This window comes from Entelurus aequoreus, linkage group LG07 (assembly GCF_033978785.1).
Source record: "Entelurus aequoreus isolate RoL-2023_Sb linkage group LG07, RoL_Eaeq_v1.1, whole genome shotgun sequence".
Classification (NCBI taxonomy): domain Eukaryota; kingdom Metazoa; phylum Chordata; class Actinopteri; order Syngnathiformes; family Syngnathidae; genus Entelurus; species Entelurus aequoreus.
This window is the reverse complement of record NC_084737.1, coordinates 73222346-73242673: the sequence shown is the minus strand read 5'-3', so window position 1 is coordinate 73242673 and position 20328 is coordinate 73222346. Positions and strand designations below refer to the sequence as shown.

At 37.6% G+C, this 20328-nt stretch overlaps 1 protein-coding gene across 4 annotated transcripts in view; it reads left to right on the top strand.

Annotated features, from left to right (window-relative positions):
- Nucleotides 1-20328, top strand: part of wrap73 (WD repeat containing, antisense to TP73) — a 70574-nt gene that overhangs the window by 39444 nt on the left and 10802 nt on the right. Inside the window, exons 1-4 of one of the 4 annotated variants that reach the window (XM_062054438.1) lie at nt 9827-9943; nt 10511-10598; nt 12844-12996; nt 13500-13616. In XM_062054438.1, coding sequence (XP_061910422.1) covers nt 10530-10598; nt 12844-12996; nt 13500-13616 — 339 coding nt within the window. In that variant the 5' untranslated portion in view covers nt 9827-9943; nt 10511-10529. Of the gene's footprint in view, nt 1-9826; nt 10023-10510; nt 10599-12843; nt 12997-13499; nt 13617-20328 lie in introns of those variants that run through there. The other 3 variants (XM_062054440.1, XM_062054437.1, XM_062054439.1) reach the window with 3 other exon arrangements.

Genomic DNA, 20328 nt, shown 5'->3' with positions numbered 1-20328 from the left:
AAAACCACAGGGAGGGGGTAGATGATCTGAATTTTCGGTACTATACCGTCTCTGAAACGTACCTGTCCGCATCCCCCACGCGCCCGCGTCGGACATTGCTGGGAGCAGAGGAGCATGTTCGGCGGCACACACAAGGAATACTTACAAGCAGTCACAGTGTGTAGAAAGAAAAGGGAGAACGGACGCATTTTGGCTTAAAAACTAACGATAAAGGTGAAGTTTTAACACTGAAACGCCCTCAGGAAGAGGTGCTTTAAGACATGGCTAGCTAGCTAGCGGCTAACATCCATCCGCCGTCGGCAGTGTTGTAGCTACTTCTAAATCACTAAACCTCGCCTCCATGGCGACAAATAAAGTAAGTTTCTTACAAGTATCATCCTGCAGGACGAGGAATAGCTAAACATGCTTCACTACACACCGTAGCTCACCGGCATCAAAATGTAAACAAACGCCATTGGTGGATCTACACCTAACATCCACTGTAATGATACCAAGTACAGGCACATATCTAGTCGATACTACTATGATTACGTCTATATTTTTTGGTATCACAACATCTTCTTTCGTTTTTTTTAAATGTATATTATGTTTATAAACTCAGGAAATATGTCCCAGGACAAATGAGGACTTTGAATATGACCAATGTATGATCCTGTAACTACTTGGTATCGGATTGATACCCAAATGTGTGGTATCATCCAAAACTAATGTAAAGTATCAAACAACAGAAGAAGAAGTGATTATTACATTTGAACAGAAGTGTAGATAGAACATGTTAAAAGAGAAAGTAAGCAGATATTAACAGTAAATGAACAAGTAGATTAATAATTCATTTTCTACCAATTGTCCTTAATAATGTTGACAAAATAATTGAATGATAAATGATACAATATCTTACTGCATATGTCAGCAGACTAATTAGGAGCCTTTGTTTGTTTACTTACTAGTAAAAGACAAGTTGTCTAGTATGTTCACTATTATAATTAAGGACTTAACTGCAATAAGAAATATAGATTGTCCGATAATTTGGGCCTGCCGATATTATCGGCCGATAAATGCTTTAAAATGTAATATCGGAAATTATCTGTATCATTTTTTTTATTATCGGTATCGTTTTTTTGTTTTTTTTTCTTATTAAATCAACATAAAAAACACAAGATACACTTACAATTAGTGCACCAACCCAAAAAACCTCCCTCCCCCATTTACACTCATTCACACAAAAGGGTTGTTTCTTTCTGTTATTAATATTCTGGTTCCTACATTATATATCAATATATATCAATACAGTCTGCAAGGGATACAGTCCGTAAGCACACATGATTGTGTGTGCTGCTGGTCCACTAATAATACTAACTTTTAACAGTTAATTTTACTCATTTTCATTAATTACTAGTTTCTATGTAACTGTTTTTATATTGTTTTACTTTCTTTTTGATTCAAGAAATTGTTTTTAATTTATTTATCTTATTTTATTAATTTTTTCAAAAAAGGACCTTATCTTCACCATACCTGGTTGTCCAAATTAGGCATAATAATGTGTTAATTCCACGACTGTATATATCGGTATCGGTTGATATCGGTATCGGTAATTAAGAGTTGGACAGTATCGGATATCGGCAAAAAGCCATTATCGGACATCCTTAATAAGAAACATATGTTTAATGTACCCTAATAATTTTTGTTAAAATAAAGCCAATAATGCAATTTTTTTGTGATCACCTTTATTTAGAAGCGTATAAAGAAAAGTATCGGAATAATTTTAGTACCAAATTATTGGTATTGTTACAACACCAGTACTTAATGACAAAACCAATTTCAAACTGCACCTTAAAGAAAAGCGTCCCTCATCAATACTAAAACACATTCCCACAAATGAGCCTCCACGACGAGACCAATGAAGGTTAGAATGTTTGTCTACTTACCACACACAGCATCTTAGTGGTCCCGGGTCTCCCATTGAACGAGCGCACATGCTGATAAGTCAAGTGTAAACTTAGTTCTCACCAAACCCATTCGTGGAGAGGGCCCTGTACGGAGAATGCTGGACATTCTCCTGTTTCTGTTCTCCACCTGCACTATAGATTCTCAACTAGTCTTGTATGAAACAGCAAATACCAGCTCCACCCCCTTTTATTTAATCAGTCATGAGTATTCATTAACAGGCCACACAGGCCCAGACTTGCCTAGACTAAATGATTAGACCGGACCAATAGATGTGTGAACTTATGGTAGTCAACATCAGCCTATTATGTTTGTTTTCCTTTGAAATGGACAAATCAATACATCAATGTCACAGCTGCTGTCAGAACAACTTCAATGATAAGACTGACTAGTTCGATGTTTACTTTTGACAACAGATATATAGTGTCTATATCAGTGGTTCTTAACCTGGGTTCGATCGAACCCTAGGGGTTCGGTGAGTCGGGCTCAGGGGTTCGGCGGAGGTCAAGACACACCCGACTCATCGTGTAAATAAAAACTTCTCCCTATCGGCGTATTACGGATACGGCAACAGCAGAAGTCAGACTGATTTGCAGGTGTGTAATTTGTTGTGAGTTTTGGTGTTGGTTTTGTTCTTTGAACAAGGTGATGTTCATGCATGGTTCATTTTGTGCACCAGTAAAAAAACATGGTAACACTTTACTTTGGGGAACATACTCACCATTAATTAGTTGCTTATTAACATGCAAATTAGTAACATATTGGCTCTTAACTAGTCATTATTGAGTACTTATTAATGCCTTATTCGGCATGGCCTTATATAAGCCTAACCCTCTAACCCTGGCCCTAACCCTCTAACCCAGGTGTGTCAAACTCAAATACAGAGTGGGCCAAAATTTAAAAGTGAACAGAGCCGCGGGCCAACGTTGAACAAATGAACCTTTTAATAGGGACCCAAACAGGTTTTGCATTGAATATTGAACAAGCAAGGCTTATATAACTTTATAGTGACATGCAAAATCGAGTTTCAAATAATAATAATAGAAAAATATTAAGGGCATATCAAATAAAATTTAAATAAAAATTGAATGCCTCTTTTCTATTTTCACCCTTCTGAGGTAAATATCAAAATAAACTTTTTCCACAGGCTAATAATACATTTGAAAATAAAATAACAATAATGAATTAATCAAACATTCAAGCCTTGAAGTAGCAAGAGAAAGTGCATGAATAAAACGTTAATTATTTGCTACACTGATTTGCTTTAACACTGAATATGGAACAAGCAACGCTTATATAACTTAATAGTGCAAAATCTACTTTCAAAAAACAAACGAAAAAACATCAATGGTATTTTAAATAAAATTGAAACAAAAAATTGAATGCGTCTTTTCTATTTGCAGCCCTCTGAGGTAAATATCAACATTCGGTGGTAGCGGGGGGTGTATATTGTAGCGTCCCGGAAGAGTTAGTGCTGCAAGGGGTTCTGGGTATTTGTTCTGTTGTGTTTATGTTGTGTTACGGTGCGAATGTTCTCCCGAAATGTGTTTGTCATTCTTGTTTGGTGTGGGTTCACAGTGTGGCGCATATTTGTAACAGTGTTAAAATTGTTTATAGCGTCACCCTCAGTGTGACCTGTATGGCTGTTGATCAAGTATGCCTTGCATTCACTTGTGTGTGTGTGTGTGTGTGTGTGTGTGTGTGTGTGTGTGTGTGTGTGTGTGTGTGTGTGTGTGTGTGTGTGTGTGTGTGTGTGTGTGTGTGTGTGTGTGTGTGTGTGTGTGTGTGTAAAAGCCGCATATATTATGTGACTGGGCCGGCACGTTGGTTGTATGGAGCAAAAGCGGTATTATACAGCCGCTGTATAATACTGGCGGGCCTACTCTAATGTTAATTTGATATTGCCTCAAGGGCCAAATGAAATTACATGGCGGGCCAAATTTGGCCCGCGGGCCAGAGTTTGACACCCATGCTCTAACCCTAACCCTATCCAAATAACTCTAAATTAAGTCTTTGTTACTTAGAATATGTTCCCCATACTAAAGTGTTACCAAAAACATATAACTTTGTCTTGAATTTGAAAAAAGACAACATTTTGGTTTTCACTAAAGAAGGGTTCGGTGAATGCGCATATGAAACGGGTGGGGTTCGGTACCTCCAACAAGGTTAAGAACCACTGGTCTATATGGACATTGGAATAAACAGCCTATAGATGGCTCTACAGCGATTCAGAAAGGGGGTCTGGCCGGGTCGTTAATTAGACCTCCCCCTTCACACACACAAAACCACCTCTCCGTCCCTAAAGGGAATGTCAGTAGGGACACAGGAGAGGGAAAAGCTTGCAGAAGAGAGGGAAACACTTTTGGAGGGAATCTGCTTAACACTGGAGGGAAACGGGATACAGGAGCGTGCGCACAATGAAACAAGTTTAATGCCATCGAAATGCATTTGTTCCTACCAGCACATTGTCGTTCATGTCCCTCATGTGATATACGTCCATGGAAATCTCTGCAGTGCTGCTCTGGTCCCTTGAAGTGCTGGTAGAAGGTACCGAGCGCTCACCTCCTTGACTGCCAGGGGGGAGCTCATAGTAGGTGCTGTCTGGCTCCCTGTGTGCAAATAGATGTACAGTCGTGGTCAAAAGTTTACATACACTTGTAAAGAACATAATTTCATGGCTGTCTCGAGTTTCCAATAATTTCTACATCTCTTTTTATTTTTTTGTGATAGAGTGATTGGAGCACATACTTGTTGGTCACCATAAACATTCATGAAGTTTGGTTCTTTTATGAATGTATTATGGGTCTACTGAACATGTGACCAAATCTGCTGGGTCAAAAGTATACATACAGCAATGTTAATATTTGGTTACACGTCCCTTGGCAAGTTTCACTGCAATAAGGCGTGTTTGGTAGCTTCTGGCAAACTTCTGGTTTAATTTTTGACCACTCCTCTTGACAAATGTGTGCAGTTCAGCTAAATTTGTTGGTTTTCTGACATGGACTTGTTTCTTCAGCATTGTCCCCACGTTTATGTTAGGACTTTGGGAAGGCCACATACTTGCCAACCTTGAGACCTCTGATACCGGGAGGTGGGGGGTGGGGGGTGGTTAAGAGGGGAATATATTTAAGCTAGAATTCACCAACTCAAGTATTTCATATATATATATATATATATATATATATATATATATATATATATATATATATATATATATATATATATATATATATATATATATATATATATATATATATATATATATATATATATATATATATATATATGTATGAAATACTTGACTTTCAGTGAATTCTAGCTATATATATATATATATTTATTTTATTATACATATAAATAAAATAAATACTTGAATTTCAGTGTTCTGGAGGCTATCCAGTAGATGGCAGTATTGTCCTGTTTATGAGTGTCACAACATTGCTGTTTACGGCAGAAGAACTGCTTTACGGTAGACTAAACGTGACTGCTGTTGTTGTGTGTTGTTACCGCGCTGGGAGGACATTAATGAAACTGCCTAACAATAAACCCACATAAGAAACCAAGAACTCGCCCTCGATCATTCTACAGTTATGACGTCATTGGGCAGGCAAGCTGTTTATATTGTGGGAAAGCGGACGTGAGAACAGGCTGTCCCCACTCAGGTCCGCATTGAGCTGGAGGGGGCGTGGCCTCCAGCTCCGGCTGAATACCGGGAGTTTGCCGGGAGAACATTTCTGCCGGGAGGTTATCGGGAGAGGCGCTGAATACCGGGAGTCTCCCGCTAAAAACGGGAGGGTTGGCAAGTATGGGCCATTCTAAAACCTTAATTCTAGCCTGATTTAGCCATTCCTTTACCACTTTTGACGTGTGTTTGGGGTCATTGTCCTGTTGGAACTACCAACTGCGCCCAAGACCCAACCTCCGGGCTGATGATTTTAGGTTGTCCTGAAGAATTTGGAGGTAATCCTCCTTTTTCATTGTTCCATTTACTCTCTATTAAGCACCAGTTCCATTGGCAGCAAAACAGGCCCAGAGCATAATACTACCACCACCATGCTTAACGGTAAGCATGGTGTTGCTGGGATTAAAGGCCTCACCTTTTCTCTTCCAAACATATTGCTGGGTATTGTGGCCAAACAGCTCAATTTTTGTTTCATCTGACATCACATGGACAAAGATAAGACCTTCTGGAGGACATTTCTATGGTCAGATCACAGTTCCTTTCACATTTAATTCGATAACCAAATCCCTGTACCTGGGAATCCATACCGGAATTTAAGAGTAACAATTTTCGATACTTTTGTGTGTGTTCAAACGTGTAATAAATGTTATTTTTAAAATTGTTTTCTTAAATTTAACATATATTACTTAACTATGCTGTTTAGTTGTCATCTTGTTTTCTTAAACTTCTGTGTCTCATTTGCAAGTACTGTGATATACTGCCTTATATGGTATTATTATTATTATTAGACTATAATAGTGTATAGACTACGGTGTGTTGCCTTAGCCTGTAAGTAGTATTTGCTGTTAAGTTGATGTGCCGGTATTTAATTTTTTTGAGCCCTACCATGTGTTTAAACTACAGTATTGACTTATTACACACCAGCTGTTTGATTGTAACATGCATTTTAGTTGTAGCTTTGATTTCCAAATTTGGAGGTGTTGAACTTGCCATGTAAAATTGCTGATGCTAATCTTTAGCATGTTTATGGCAAATCCAATGTAAATTAGCATCGAGCTAGCACATTTTGAAAAGTGGAGTCTTTATATACTTTTGAGCACCTTTTGCCTTCACATGCAACAAAGGTATCAAAATGTGTTTGTCCACCAGTGACGCTGAGTTCATAATAGAAGCGTTTGTTACGTTTCATAATGATTACGGCAACGTGTTATTTTCGGGTCTCCCGATGTCCAGCATTACAAGATTGCACTTTGTACAAAATGTGGCCGCTGGACTTTTTAATAGGACAAGAACATTTGATCATATTACGCCTATACTGACCCACCTGCACTGGCTCCTTGTACACTTAAGGTGCATTATCTTGCTGAACCCTATGTACCTTATGTTCCGTCCCGAAATCTATGTTTCAAAAATGTTGGCTTATTAGTGACTCACAGTCCCTATATCTGTGATCCCTGTACTCAAGGTTTCTTCTTTGTCTCCATCTGGGTTTTTTTTTAGTTTTCATACTTGCCTGGATGTGGATACAGATCAAGGGATGTCGTGAGTTTGTGAAGCTCTTAAAGGCACTCTGGTTAAGGGCTATATAAATACAATTTGATTGATTGATTGATTAATTGATTGATTGATTGAAATAAGGCACAGTTTTACGTGAATCGATACCCAGTATACCAACGGACTTCGGTCGGTACCTGAATACTGAATTCGTTAACCATCCCTAGTCACAACGAGCTTTTAAAAAATGTTCTGCGGAAAAATAATTCTAATTATGTTAAAATGTGAAATCAAGAATTTCTAACATACGCAGAAAAAGTTATATGGGGTGATGATGAACTTTAAGAGAGAACCTAAATGCACTAATAAAGATATAAACCAGCACACACATAATGTACACACACTGGTTCGCAATTTAATGAAATACATTAATTTAAAAAAAGGCTATACCTTACCAAAATATTTAATCACACTGTCTTATAGCAATCATTTTTGCATTAATTGTTTCATTATGTGGTTTAAATACAACCAAATGCACAATTAATTTTAAAAAAGTGAAAATTGTGGCCTTGTTCTTTAACAGATCAGAATATTATTTTTACATAGTAAAGCAATGTTCCTTTTAAATGTTACCTATGCAGAATATTTATTGAACTAACACGTGCATGCACTGTCAATAAGATCAGACGTACTGCAGTCATACACTTTTTTAGTGTATTTCCATCATACTAATTAAGACAGGTTATCTTCAAGTTTTGTAAAACACTCACAGGGAGCTCCATAGGTGGTCAAAGGTGCCTCCTTCTTCATTCACAGAAGTTTGGGACATTTTGGTGGTTGGGTAGTCTGGCGATGGACAGATCACTCTGTGGAACACATGACACACATTATTAGACATACTTTGTATAAGATTGCCTATATGTTAAAATGCACAAGTGAAGAGTGGAACATTGCCTCTCACACACACACACACACACACGCAAGTGTGATGGAGCCAATGCTGAAGGTGTCAGGGGGCCTGAGCGTGCCCAGGCCTGCCTTCTCATCAGTGAGAAGATGCTCAGCATTGAACATGACTGTCTCCTGAATCCTTTGTCTTTAAACTGCTTCAAGACTAAAATGATGGTTGGACATCATCTTAACTAAAAAGACACAAGTTATGGAAATGAATGCATTATACAATTATATAGTATAGACACCATTTTAATATACTGTCATATTTTTGGCTACATAAATCCCAGTTGTGCATGCACAGGGGCCTCCTCAGTAACGATAAGAATGCAAACTAAGTGCATCTTGCAGGTTGTTAAGCAAGCCATTTGTCTGCTCTATCTATAAATAATTTTTTGATGCAACATAGAAAACACTTTTTGTTTTTGTTTTTGGCCCCTGACGGATCAGAATACAGAAAAGAACAAAGTGTGCACCTTTAGAGCGTCTCTGAAATGATCTCAATGGATACAGCCACCATGGCAACACATACTCACCTGTACACACAACCACACACACTTCCCCATGAGCCAGTTTATGGAAGAAAATACACGGTCCCAAATGTAAAGTAATTAATTACACAACTTCTTAAAATTCAATCTTCTTCAGCCCCATGTGAAACATTTCAATTAAAAGAATCAATATAGAATAAAACAAAGTGCAAAAGAACACCAGTTATTTAGCCTCAATGCCACTGAAAAATATAAAAGCCTTGGATATCATAAACATATTTTCGATTTTCTATATTATAAAAAAATTAATTGCAGCTGAAAAAGTGTACATTTATAAATAATAATGTGTTACATTTACTCAATCAATAATAAATGTGTTTACCTTCAAGGCATTGTGTTTTGTTAACATTAAACACTTACAAAACAAATCAGATGGACTAAGATGTATTTTAAATAGTAAAGTGTCAATTGGAGCCTTAATCATCAACGAAATTATTATTCTAATTTTACAAATAAAAGGTCTGTTGCAAAATGTTTTAACCAGACCCGACTTTGACAATCTGCAGATCCGACAGCCAAATATAAATAAATGAACCTACCTGACGAGTGTTATTATCCCAATTCAAAATGAATTGTGTCTTGTCCAGAGCCCAACTGTTTATTATTGAGCATACCAAGAGACTGACCCTCCATAAAATGCACAACAACAAAGAAGTAAAAAAAAAAGAAAAAAAAAAAAGACCTAATTTTTACTTTGATAAGAATGCTGCAAACTATTGACTTTTCGCAGAAACAAAATGAAGTAAGTGATAAGAGGAGGAAAGCTGATTTGCATGCTGCTCTGCAAAGTGTGAGCTTTTGCTGAGGGACCTCGACAGAGGTGAGGCGGGTTTTTTTTTGTTTTTTTTGCGCTGATGGGGAAGAAAAAGGGAGGCGGTTGGTATACAGCGCGTTTTGGGCGAACACAAGCGGGAAAACCTTTTCCATCTCAGAAAATCATTATTTTAGTAATTCATTTCATATTTTTGAAATCAAAGAAAAAAAACACCCTAATGGGAAACTGCGAATGACGTCGGGTAGTGTAAATACAACCAGAACAAAAATAACATTTGTGAACATTTGTGTCTAACCTTCGAAAATAAAAGTCTGATTAACTTTATCGAACTTTTATTTCGATATGACAATCAAGCAAATGTAATGTCAATTAGTTTCCGCAGCAAACAAACCGAGGGGAAAAAACCTCATTACCCAGAATGCAAAGGGCAAGAGCTTTCCGCTGATTGGATTGCGCTCCTCTGACGTCATCGACAACGACTCATACAGACAGACCAGTTGAAGTGAGATTATAGCTGTGTGCTTATGGCGACCAAGCAAAACGAACGTGAGAAAACTACACATTTGACTTGAGCGTCTCTGCTTTCATCGACGATGTTCAGCTCTAGGATTTGAAAATAGCGAAGGTTAGCACACTACTTTCTGTGATGCTAATAGCACCTTTAAGCTAGCTTTGAACGGACAACCTAACCGTTACCCTTGTTTGCCGCGAACTGCTTAAATACAGCGACCGTGTCGATACAATTGCAACTAATTTAAGGTTGTTATTATTACAGCTGGCTTCGCTGGTCGTTGGTGACTTTTTTAAGTAGCGAGTCATTTAAGATACCTGTTGCCCTTTTTTTTTTAAACTTTTTTTTTAATATATATTTTTTTATTTATCAAACACGACTAACTCCACTTTTTACAGTGACGTCATTTCCGTGTTGTCAATAATCATAGTTTATGATTGTTTTGGAGTGGTAATGTATAGTAAGTGTTTGAAGCAAGTACATGTATTGGACACACAGCACCACCTAGTGTCTTATTTAATAATTTCACAACTAGAACAGCATCTGCAATGTTCAAGGAGACGACTGTTAATGTTTTAATAACCTGAAATTGTTTTGGTTAGGATTCTATGATTTCTCAACATGAATTTCTCTGAGGTCTTCAAGCAATCCAACCAACTTTGTAAAGTGTCACCGGATGGGAAATACTTGGTAAGTTCTTAGACTTAGACAAACTTTAATGATCCACAAGGGAAATAGTTCTACACAGTAGCTCAGTTACAAAGGATGGAAAGGATAATGCAGGTATAAAGTAGACAAAAAAATGCACCGTAGTAGCAATATAAAATATAACATATATGTAATGTTTACATATTATATATACAGTATATGATATATAGTGATATATAATCCATCCATCCATTTTCTACCGCTTATTCCCTTCGGGGTCGCGTGGGGCGCTGGAGCCTATCTCAGCTACAATCGGGCGGAAGGCGGGGTACACCCTGGACAAGTCGCCACCTCATCGCAGGGCCAACACAGATAGACAGACAACATTCACACTCACATTCACACACAAGGGCCAATTTAGTGTTGCCAATCAACCTATCCCCAGGTGCATGTCTTTGGAGGTGGGAGGAAGCCGGAGTACCCGGAGGGAACCCACGCAGTCACGGGGAGAACATGCAAACATATTTTTATATAATATATACAATATATAACAATTACCATGTACAATATTACAGTATATGTAACAGCTGCAGCATAAAATAGAGAGTAGATCCTGCAGAAAATAGACATTATAAACAAAAAAAGGTAGCTAACATAGAAGCGGTCAGGTAATAGACAGATATCATCTATTGCTGTATGGCGAGCGATTATACAGCTGAAATACAGTTGCAATATCTGCTAATTTATTAAAGGTGAACTGTAAAAAAATTGTCTATCATTCACAATCCTTATATAAGGCAAGAATGTGTTTTTTACTGGTAAATAATGGTTAGCAAAAGTCAGCTTACAATGGAGTCTATTGGACCCGCTCTATTCTGCCTATAAAACATTTAAAAAAAACATCTAAACACTTCCATAAAGGTTTTACATTAACAATAATATGTAATATTTCCGTATTTTGGTCATTTTAAGCATACGACAGCGCATTTAATTTAAAAAACGCATCACAACATTCACTTTTCCATTTAACAGTAAGAATTACTGCTAACCATAGCACACTTCATGACAGCAAACACAATAAAAAATAATTTACTGTACAATGTCTGTTCTTACTGGGTTGCAGACTGATAGGATGTTCATGTAGTCCCGTTTAGATAAAGTATGACCCATAACCCTAACGAAGAAAAAAGGTGGGTGGAACCAATTGTATTTTCGGGTCTTTTTCGCCATTTCCTGGTCAAAGTTGTCTGTCAAAGCGTACCAACTTCTCGTTTTATGGCCGCAATCTTCAACTATCCAGGTGTGAGTCATTATTTATAATCTAGAATTAACTTTTAACGGGCACAGTGGCGAGAAAGCGGCTCACCAGCTCATGATGTCAATACAGCATCATGAGGTAGTTAACTCTCTTATCAATGCGCCGCTAAAAATAGGTCCATAACGTTAGCACTTACATTAACAATATCAATAATACCGTAATTTTCGGACTATAAGTCGCTCCGGAGTATAAATCGCACCGGCCGAAAATGCATAATAAAGAAGGAAAAAAATATATACAAGTCGCATTTTTTGGGGAAATTTATTTGATAAAACCCAACACCAAGAATAGACATTTGAAAGGCAATTTAAAATAAATAAAGAATTGTGAACAACAGGCTGAATAAGTGTACGTGAGATGACGCATAAATAACCAACTGAGAACGTGCCTGGTATGTTAACGTAACATATTATGGTAAGAGTCATTCAAATAACTATAACATATAGAACATGCTATACGTTTACCAAACAATCTGTCCTTCCTAATCGCTAAATCCCATGAAATCTTTTACGTCTAGTCTCTTACGTGAATGAGCTAAATAATATTATTTGATATTTTACGGTAATGTGTTAATAATTTCACACATAAGTCGCTCCTGAGTATAAGTCGCATCCCCCGGCCAAACTATGAAAAAAACTGTGACTTATAGTCCGAAAAATACGGTACTTGCTTAATATTCAAGTCAAGAAATGTAAATGGAGTATTGTTGGCGCTTTTTGGATGTTTTTTTTGGGGGGGGGGGATTTATGGTCAGAGTAGATACAATGACGTCATTACTACCATATAGCCTCCATTGTAAGCAGACTTTTATTCATGTTTATTTTTTAGTTAGAATGCATTTAAAAAAGACATGTGTTCTTGTCTCTAATAAGGATTGTGAATTATAGGCAACATTCCCCTCAAAAAGTGCAGTTCCCCTTTAAGTTCTGATGTCATGTTTTATGACTTGCCATTTTCTTGGCTTTTCAGGCTACCTGTGTGCAGTACAGGCTGGTGGTACGAGATGTGAGCACACTGCAGATTCTACAGCTCTACACCTGTCTGGACCAGATAACTCATATGGAATGGTCGTCCGACTCTCAGTTCATCATGTGTGCTATGTACAAGAGGGGACTGGTACAGGTAGGCTGTGAGAAGATGACGGTAAATATTTTGATGGAAGGAAATGTGCAATGGTCTTTTGACTGTCCAGTACTGTGGACTTGTCAATCAAGTTGCATCAGTTAAGCAATATAGATAGATATACCTAATAATTTTCTAAAAGAGGAAATTAATTTGCCTTAGCGTAAAACAAGTATTTTAAATCTGTTTTAATCGATTCTAAATTCTCACTCAAAAACGTATTTGAATTACAAACCTGACACGATCAGGTTTTGAGATAACATATTCTCCAAAGTATTGTGTGTTTAAACAAACAAAGTAAACAACAACATGTTAAAATGAGTGTCACACAGGAAGTAGATTACCTATGAAGGGGAATCCATCGCCAGTCCTTCATGGTCTCAGTTGTGCAAGTGGGTCTTCCCCTTGAATAGAAATTGAGGAAGATACAATATTTGTGTGAGGGCTGTCATTAGTGATGAGAAATGTTGTCCCCGCCCTCTCCCTCTTGTCGGTCTCCTCAGGTGTGGTCGCTGGAACAGCCTGACTGGCACTGTAAGATCGACGAGGGCTCAATCGGATTGTTGGCTTCGCGTTGGAGCCCAGACGGACGTCACATTCTAAACACCACTGAGTTTCATGTAAGTGTGAAGTTTGTGCGTGCATGCGGGCACGCAAGTGTGTTTATTCATATGGTTGTCTGATTTCAACTGTTGCTGGCCAACACGGAAGGGGGCAGGGCTTAAAATAGACAGACACCAGAGCCTTAACACCCCAACCCCACGCCCCACCTGCTGCATGTGTTCAGCCTGATTTCATAGTTCTTCTCTTGTTAGCATCCTGTCCTACACGGCTCTCATTGCCTCTGGAACATATTTGTATCCTGTAGGTGTGGTGTAATCTAAATGTTATCTTATGAACATGCCATTAATCACCTAGTCTTGTCTGCCTGTGTTTTATGTTACATAACAATTTTAAGGCTGTTGTTTTTGGTGGAGGGATAGCTTGGACACCATTAAATGGACCACCTGGTCTCAAACTTGCTTAATAGTTGAGGAAAATTCTATTAAGTTGTAAAAATATTCATACGTCTCTCAATGTTAGCCTAAAAGTTCTTTAGTCTTTTGGGAAAAAATGTGAGATGCCCCTCCAACTCGTATAAGGCTCTTCCTTTATGTCCAAGAGAGGCTATAGTCTGCTAATAGTAACCAATAGTTAAGATGCTAAAAACTATTTTCATTCCAACCTGTGTGCCTCCTGACTTCTGTTTTTATATTCACTCCATAATAGTCACAAGTTGTGTGAGTGATGAAAGCATGTATTAGCCCCCCAGGGCCCACATGGAATATGAAGGAGGCACCGTGCTGGGCCGTTTCTGTCAAGTTGAACCTGACTCCCAGATTCACTTGACAGGTGTCATTGGCTAACACACGATCGGGTCTGGTCTAGGCCGAGAGTGCAGGGGGTGCAAGTATCTTTGGCATGTCTGCTTTGTGTCTGTCTGGATCTTCCAACTGTAGGATTAAAATAAATATGATTGTATCTGCTAGGGGTGCTGGAAAAAAAATCGATTCACATTCAAATCGTGATTGTTATCCATTACAATTGCCAAATCATTTCAAATTTGTCAAGAGAATATTTTCAAAAATACACTTTTTTTGGCCCTCGCTGTGCTTACTCACCGCACGTAGACGGCAGCAGCCAGGAGGAGCTTTTGTAACCTGTTTTGAAAAGGTTTTATTAAAATTTATGTACAGTCATCCATCGCCACTTCGCCCTTAAAAGTTTGCGGCTTTACTCTATTGCAGATATTTTTAAAGCATGAACATGGCTAGATACATTTACAGATATATCAATACTACAGTAGTATATTGGCCACTACATGAGACAAAACAAATCAGAGCATGCTGTTCAGTATCGGGGGCCACTCGGGATGGGCAATATGGCCTAAAATCTATATTGCGATATATATTGCAGCTTCCTTGGGTAAGAATATAACGTATACAGTATCACAATTATTCCTTCCTTATATTCCTTCATTTGATATTTTAGTGTTAACAGAACCATTTCAAAACGGTTTACAAAGGATCGTAATTAGGCTGCTGACGTATGCGGTAACATATCGTGGGATTTCCGGTGGTATTATTTTATCTAATTATTAATCTACTTGGTAATTTACAAAAAATAGTTGTTACTTTCTGTTGTAACATGGTTCTATACACACTTATGTTAAAATGTAATAAGCACTTATTCTTCTGTTTTTGGATGCTTTACATACATTTTGGGTGATACCCATACTAGGTAGTTACAGGGTATTATTGACCATACCAATGCTGATTTACTGTATATGTAATACAGTACTTAACATTTTCAAGTTCATTAAAATATTACTTTTTTTAGCACAATTATAATTGGACAAAAAAACACAGGATGGCTGTCAAACAATATCAATTACAATTTTTAATTATTTCATACTATTGGTTCTGAATTAAATCTTTTGTTTTTTGCCTTAACACCCTCCTGTGTCCATGGACTTATTTCCTGAGATTGTAAAGAACAAAAACGGCAAAATATTTTTTTTGGTAAAATGTTCCACTTAACAACTGTAGTATTCACCATATTCTGATTCTTTACTTGGTATTGATTCTGTCGATATTTGTAATGATCCGCCCATCTTAGCATACCCTCCTAAGGTGTGTAGTGTAGCATTTTTAGCTGTTCCTCCACGGATAATACTTGTGAGAAATGTAGTTTACTTGACTCCATGGAGGTGAGGATTGCTGACTGATTTGTTCGCTTGTCGCTCTCAAATTAGCGAGAAACAGTGAGAATGTGTCAACTTGCATATGCATTATCATGACACAATAGTATTAAAAGCCTTATTGTCGGCCAAATTTACATCATTTATATCGCACAACCCTAGGGGCTACAGATTGGCACAGCAGTGCTATATTGGATTAAAAGGTACCTATTATATAAAAATAACTTTTCTTACCTATTGGTACATATTTTTCTGTATTTGGGATCTGCATAAGTCCCGAAAATTTGAAATCAAACCATGGAGGCATAACAATAAAACAATCTTGCCTTCTTTCATACTTCCTCCAAACAAGCTGTTGGAAATTTGCCCCATTAGATAAGTTTTACCCAATTGTGACGTCAGCGGATATCTTCACGTATAGTAGAAATTTACCCAACGTGCTTTGCGTGAGTCTGCTCTGAAGTCAATAAGCTTCTTCTTTTTCTCTATTCTCCTGTTGTGGAACTGACTGGCTTTTGTACATGCAAATGCATCTTCCGCTGTTGCCATTTCTAATACAAAAATTACGTATAGTTCTAACTTACATCTGTCAGTAGACTCCATATGGAATCGCTAAAAACTACAACATGGATGATGGGCATAATATGCGGTCGAAGTGGAGCCACATAAATAAGACAGCCCACAAAAAGAAAATCGATGCAAAATTTTGACCGAAGAACCACCATTACATGTTATGTAGACGACAAGGAAGTGTTTTGAATGTAGAAAAAAAATATCATAATATGATCCCTTTAAAAAGAGTATAAAGGTGACCCACTGTGTGGGTGTTATTTATGTCTAAAGGGCTCTCATAAAAAAACTCTTTAGAAGGTTGTAAACCATTTTTTATACTTGACTGTGAAAATATTACATTTATGATTAATAATTCTTACTTTGAGGAAATGAATTAAAAACCAATTAACAGTGATAAATGAGTAACTTTACCAAAAATTATATTGGTTTCAATCGAGAAACATACAGAATTGATTCTGAATCGAATCGTCACCAATCGGAATTAAATTAAATCATGAGTTCTTGTAAGATTCACATTCCTAGTATCTGCAGAGATTAGGAAAAACTGAATGATGGGCTACTTTTTCATCACACACCCTGGACTGAGCACATGCCCAATCACAGGACTGATACATAAAGACGATAACCATTCACACTTAAATTCATACCTTTTGAACTGGATTTACATTGTTCAGTGACCTTAAAATCGACGTTTTGGATGGTTGGATAAGCTGTGGCATGTGCACAGGTAGAAAATGCAAAGTCTACGTCAGGGCTATTTAACTAAATTGTTATAGGGACCACATTTACAAAGGGGCCAGACATCTCCCTTCCCTATTATTCCTATTTTTAGAACGAGCATCCTCTGTAGTGGACATTTTTTCTTGGGCTATTTCTTTTGTCAGAGTTTACACATTTCAGAAAAGATAGCCCTTTTTATGTCTACTGCAGAGGAACATGTCAATGCAAGGATCTGCCAATGTGTTAACAAGAGCGCTCTAGTGTTTTTAGGAATGCTGCAAAAACATTAGTCTCTCCTCAATTTTGAACTGGAATTGGGGGCCAGTCTGGTGTCATTCCCTGGCCAGATTTGGCCCATAGGCCACCAGGTAAATAGACATTTTCTACATAGAAAGGTCTAAATGCATCTCAACTAGAACCTTCTGCCTGTGATGCCACTGCATTATTGAATTATTATAGTTTCCTTTTAATTCTGTATTTCTTGGGAAAAAGCAATCCACAAGTTCTATTATTGTATACTGCATCTTAATTCTTAGTTAACTTGATGAGTTTATTTATTTTGTCAATCTTTTACATCACAATTTTCATGTTGAAAAGCGCATTCTTGCCTTCTCTGCTCTGCTGCTCTACCATTTGCCAACTTGTAATAATAGACTATTCTTAAGTGGCTTCAGATCCAGGGATGTGTTTTGTGAAGCTCTTTGAGGCACTTGTGATTAAGGGCTATATAAATAAACTTTGATTGATTGATTTAACATAGTCAAATTGGGCACTTGTTACTGCTTTGACAAGGGGTCTGGTGAACTTACCTTCACCCGAAAGCAAGATTTCATTAAGGCTGTGCCAGACAGGGGTCCGTGTCAGGCTTGAGTTTCAGCGCCACTCATAAACAGCCTGCTATAATAACTTGTTTAGGGACAGCTGCTTGTGTTGTGAATCGTGCCTCTGTATGTGTTTGTCTGTCTGACTATGTGACAGTAAAAAGCTGGTTGTGTCCTTGTGTGCCTTAATGGCTGTATTTTCATTTCTAATTACTTTTGTGAATATTAAGTGTTTCTTATTTGGCTCATAATAACTGTCATGCATTCAACACATTTTCATTATGGCCACATAACAGTAACAGAAACCATCAGAGGGCCGCTTCATGTTGATATTACACAATTTGATTGTTAACATTGTTTACCAAAAAACAAATGGAAAACTTGCTCTGTAATCAGACGTTAAAGTGACAAGCAGATATTTAATTAAAAAAAAAGCTTGGATTAGCTTGTTGCATCAAATATTAAATGATATATAGAGTTAAGAACTGAATATGCATGCATTACAGGTTTCCTCTGTCAAAAATTAAATACATTTATCATGAAAGATGGAATTCCTTATTGATGCACATTGCATCTAGGTTTTGGCGGACCACATAACATGATGTGGCCAAATACATTTGACCCACTAAATCAAGGTGGAAAAAGTCCCGAGTGCATGCTCTGATAGAAGACTCAAAATAGACAAATTGCCTCATCAGAAATAATGAAGACATTTTAAAACGTAAACATTCCATTTTCAAATGATGATGCTACATACATATTAACATTATTGCTACTTACAAATGTTCATAGTTTCAAGTTCCTCTCTAGATACTCAAGCTTCCTTCCACAATTCGAAAATACGCATGTTAGGTTCAGTGATCACTATAAATTGTCTATAGCAGACCTGGGCATTGTACGGCCCGCGGGCCGCATCCGGCCCTTTGCGCATCCCTGTCCGGCCCACGTGAGGCCAATCATAAATTACAAAATAAATTTAAAAAAGTATCTATGTCGAGTGTGCAATACAACGGTGCTGCTTTTGTTTTGAAAAGCGTTATTTGTATTACTTCCGTGTGGACGTATGCGCGTGTGCGATTGTGAGTGAATTGAACGGCGCAATCACAAATTACAAAATAAAGTTTAAAAAACATCTATGTCGTGCGCGCAATACAACTGTGCTGCTTTTATTTTGAAATGTGTTATTTATGCCGTATGTCCGGGGGGAACCGGTGAGTGAAGGTGCATAGAGACAAGTGATGAGACGCTAAAAAAAGAAAAGTTGATGAGGAATGGCGTGTTTCCAACAAGACATTGACTGCCAAGTATTTCTTTACATAAATTAATGGTAAAGCCGTGTGCTTAATGTGTGGTACACAGGTTGCTGTGTTTAAATATCATTTTAATCGCCACTACACGAAGAAACACGAGGGAAAATACCGGGATGTGTCTGATGAAGCGCGCGCAAGGGAGGCTGATGCGTTGATGGTAAAACTGCAAAGCCAACAAGGACTTTGTGCCATATTTCACACCCCCAGAGATGCAGCCGTCAGGACAAGTTTCGTCATTTCTCACAAAAGCGCCAGAAAAAGTAAGGCGTTTTCTGACGGAGAGTTTATTAAGGAGTGCTTATTGGACTTTGTTGCGCTGATAATGCCCGGAGACTTTGACTGTTTTTCGCTAACTTTGGATGAGAGCTCTGATGCAGTCAATTAAAGAGACAACCACAGGTAATGACTTGTTCACAGAGGTAAATGCGTGTTGGGACAAGCTGGCAGGTGTGACAATCCAATCCACTTTATTTATATAGCACATTTAAACAACAAAATGTTTCCAAAGTGCTGCACAACAATATTACAAACAATATTCAAATATTATCCTTAGCTCCACCAATGACTGAATAAAAAGAAAAAACAATTACATATAAAACCAATATAAAAAACAATATAAAATAAATATGATTAAAAACTATTTTTAACAACAGATGGTTGTCCAAATCTGATGGGGAAAAATGTTGGATAATGCAGGATAAAGTGACCATCAAAAGCAATCTGCTTTTGTATAAAGTTAAGTTAGGTTAAATTAAATTATTATTATTATTATTAATTATTACTATTATTATCATCATTATTATTTATCGTACGGTATATCAAAAATAATATTGAGCAAAATTTAATTGAAATATTGTCGTGTGGCCCTCCAGCAGTGCTCGGGTTGCTTATGCGGCCCCCGGTGAAAATTAATTGCCCACCCCTGGTCTATAGTCTCTGATTTGCTGGCAACCAGTCTAGGGGGCCCAAAGTCAGCTGGGATAGGCTACAGCTTACCTGTGACCCCACTTTGATGATTCAAAGCACCGACACACAATCGACTTTGCAGGTAGCTCTTTTTATCAACCATAGTCTGGTCTTCGGAGGATAATTCCCAAGTCACGGCTGAAATTTATTTTGCAGCCCTTAGCTCCATGTTTAAATCCAAGTCCGTTCATTCTGTTCGCAT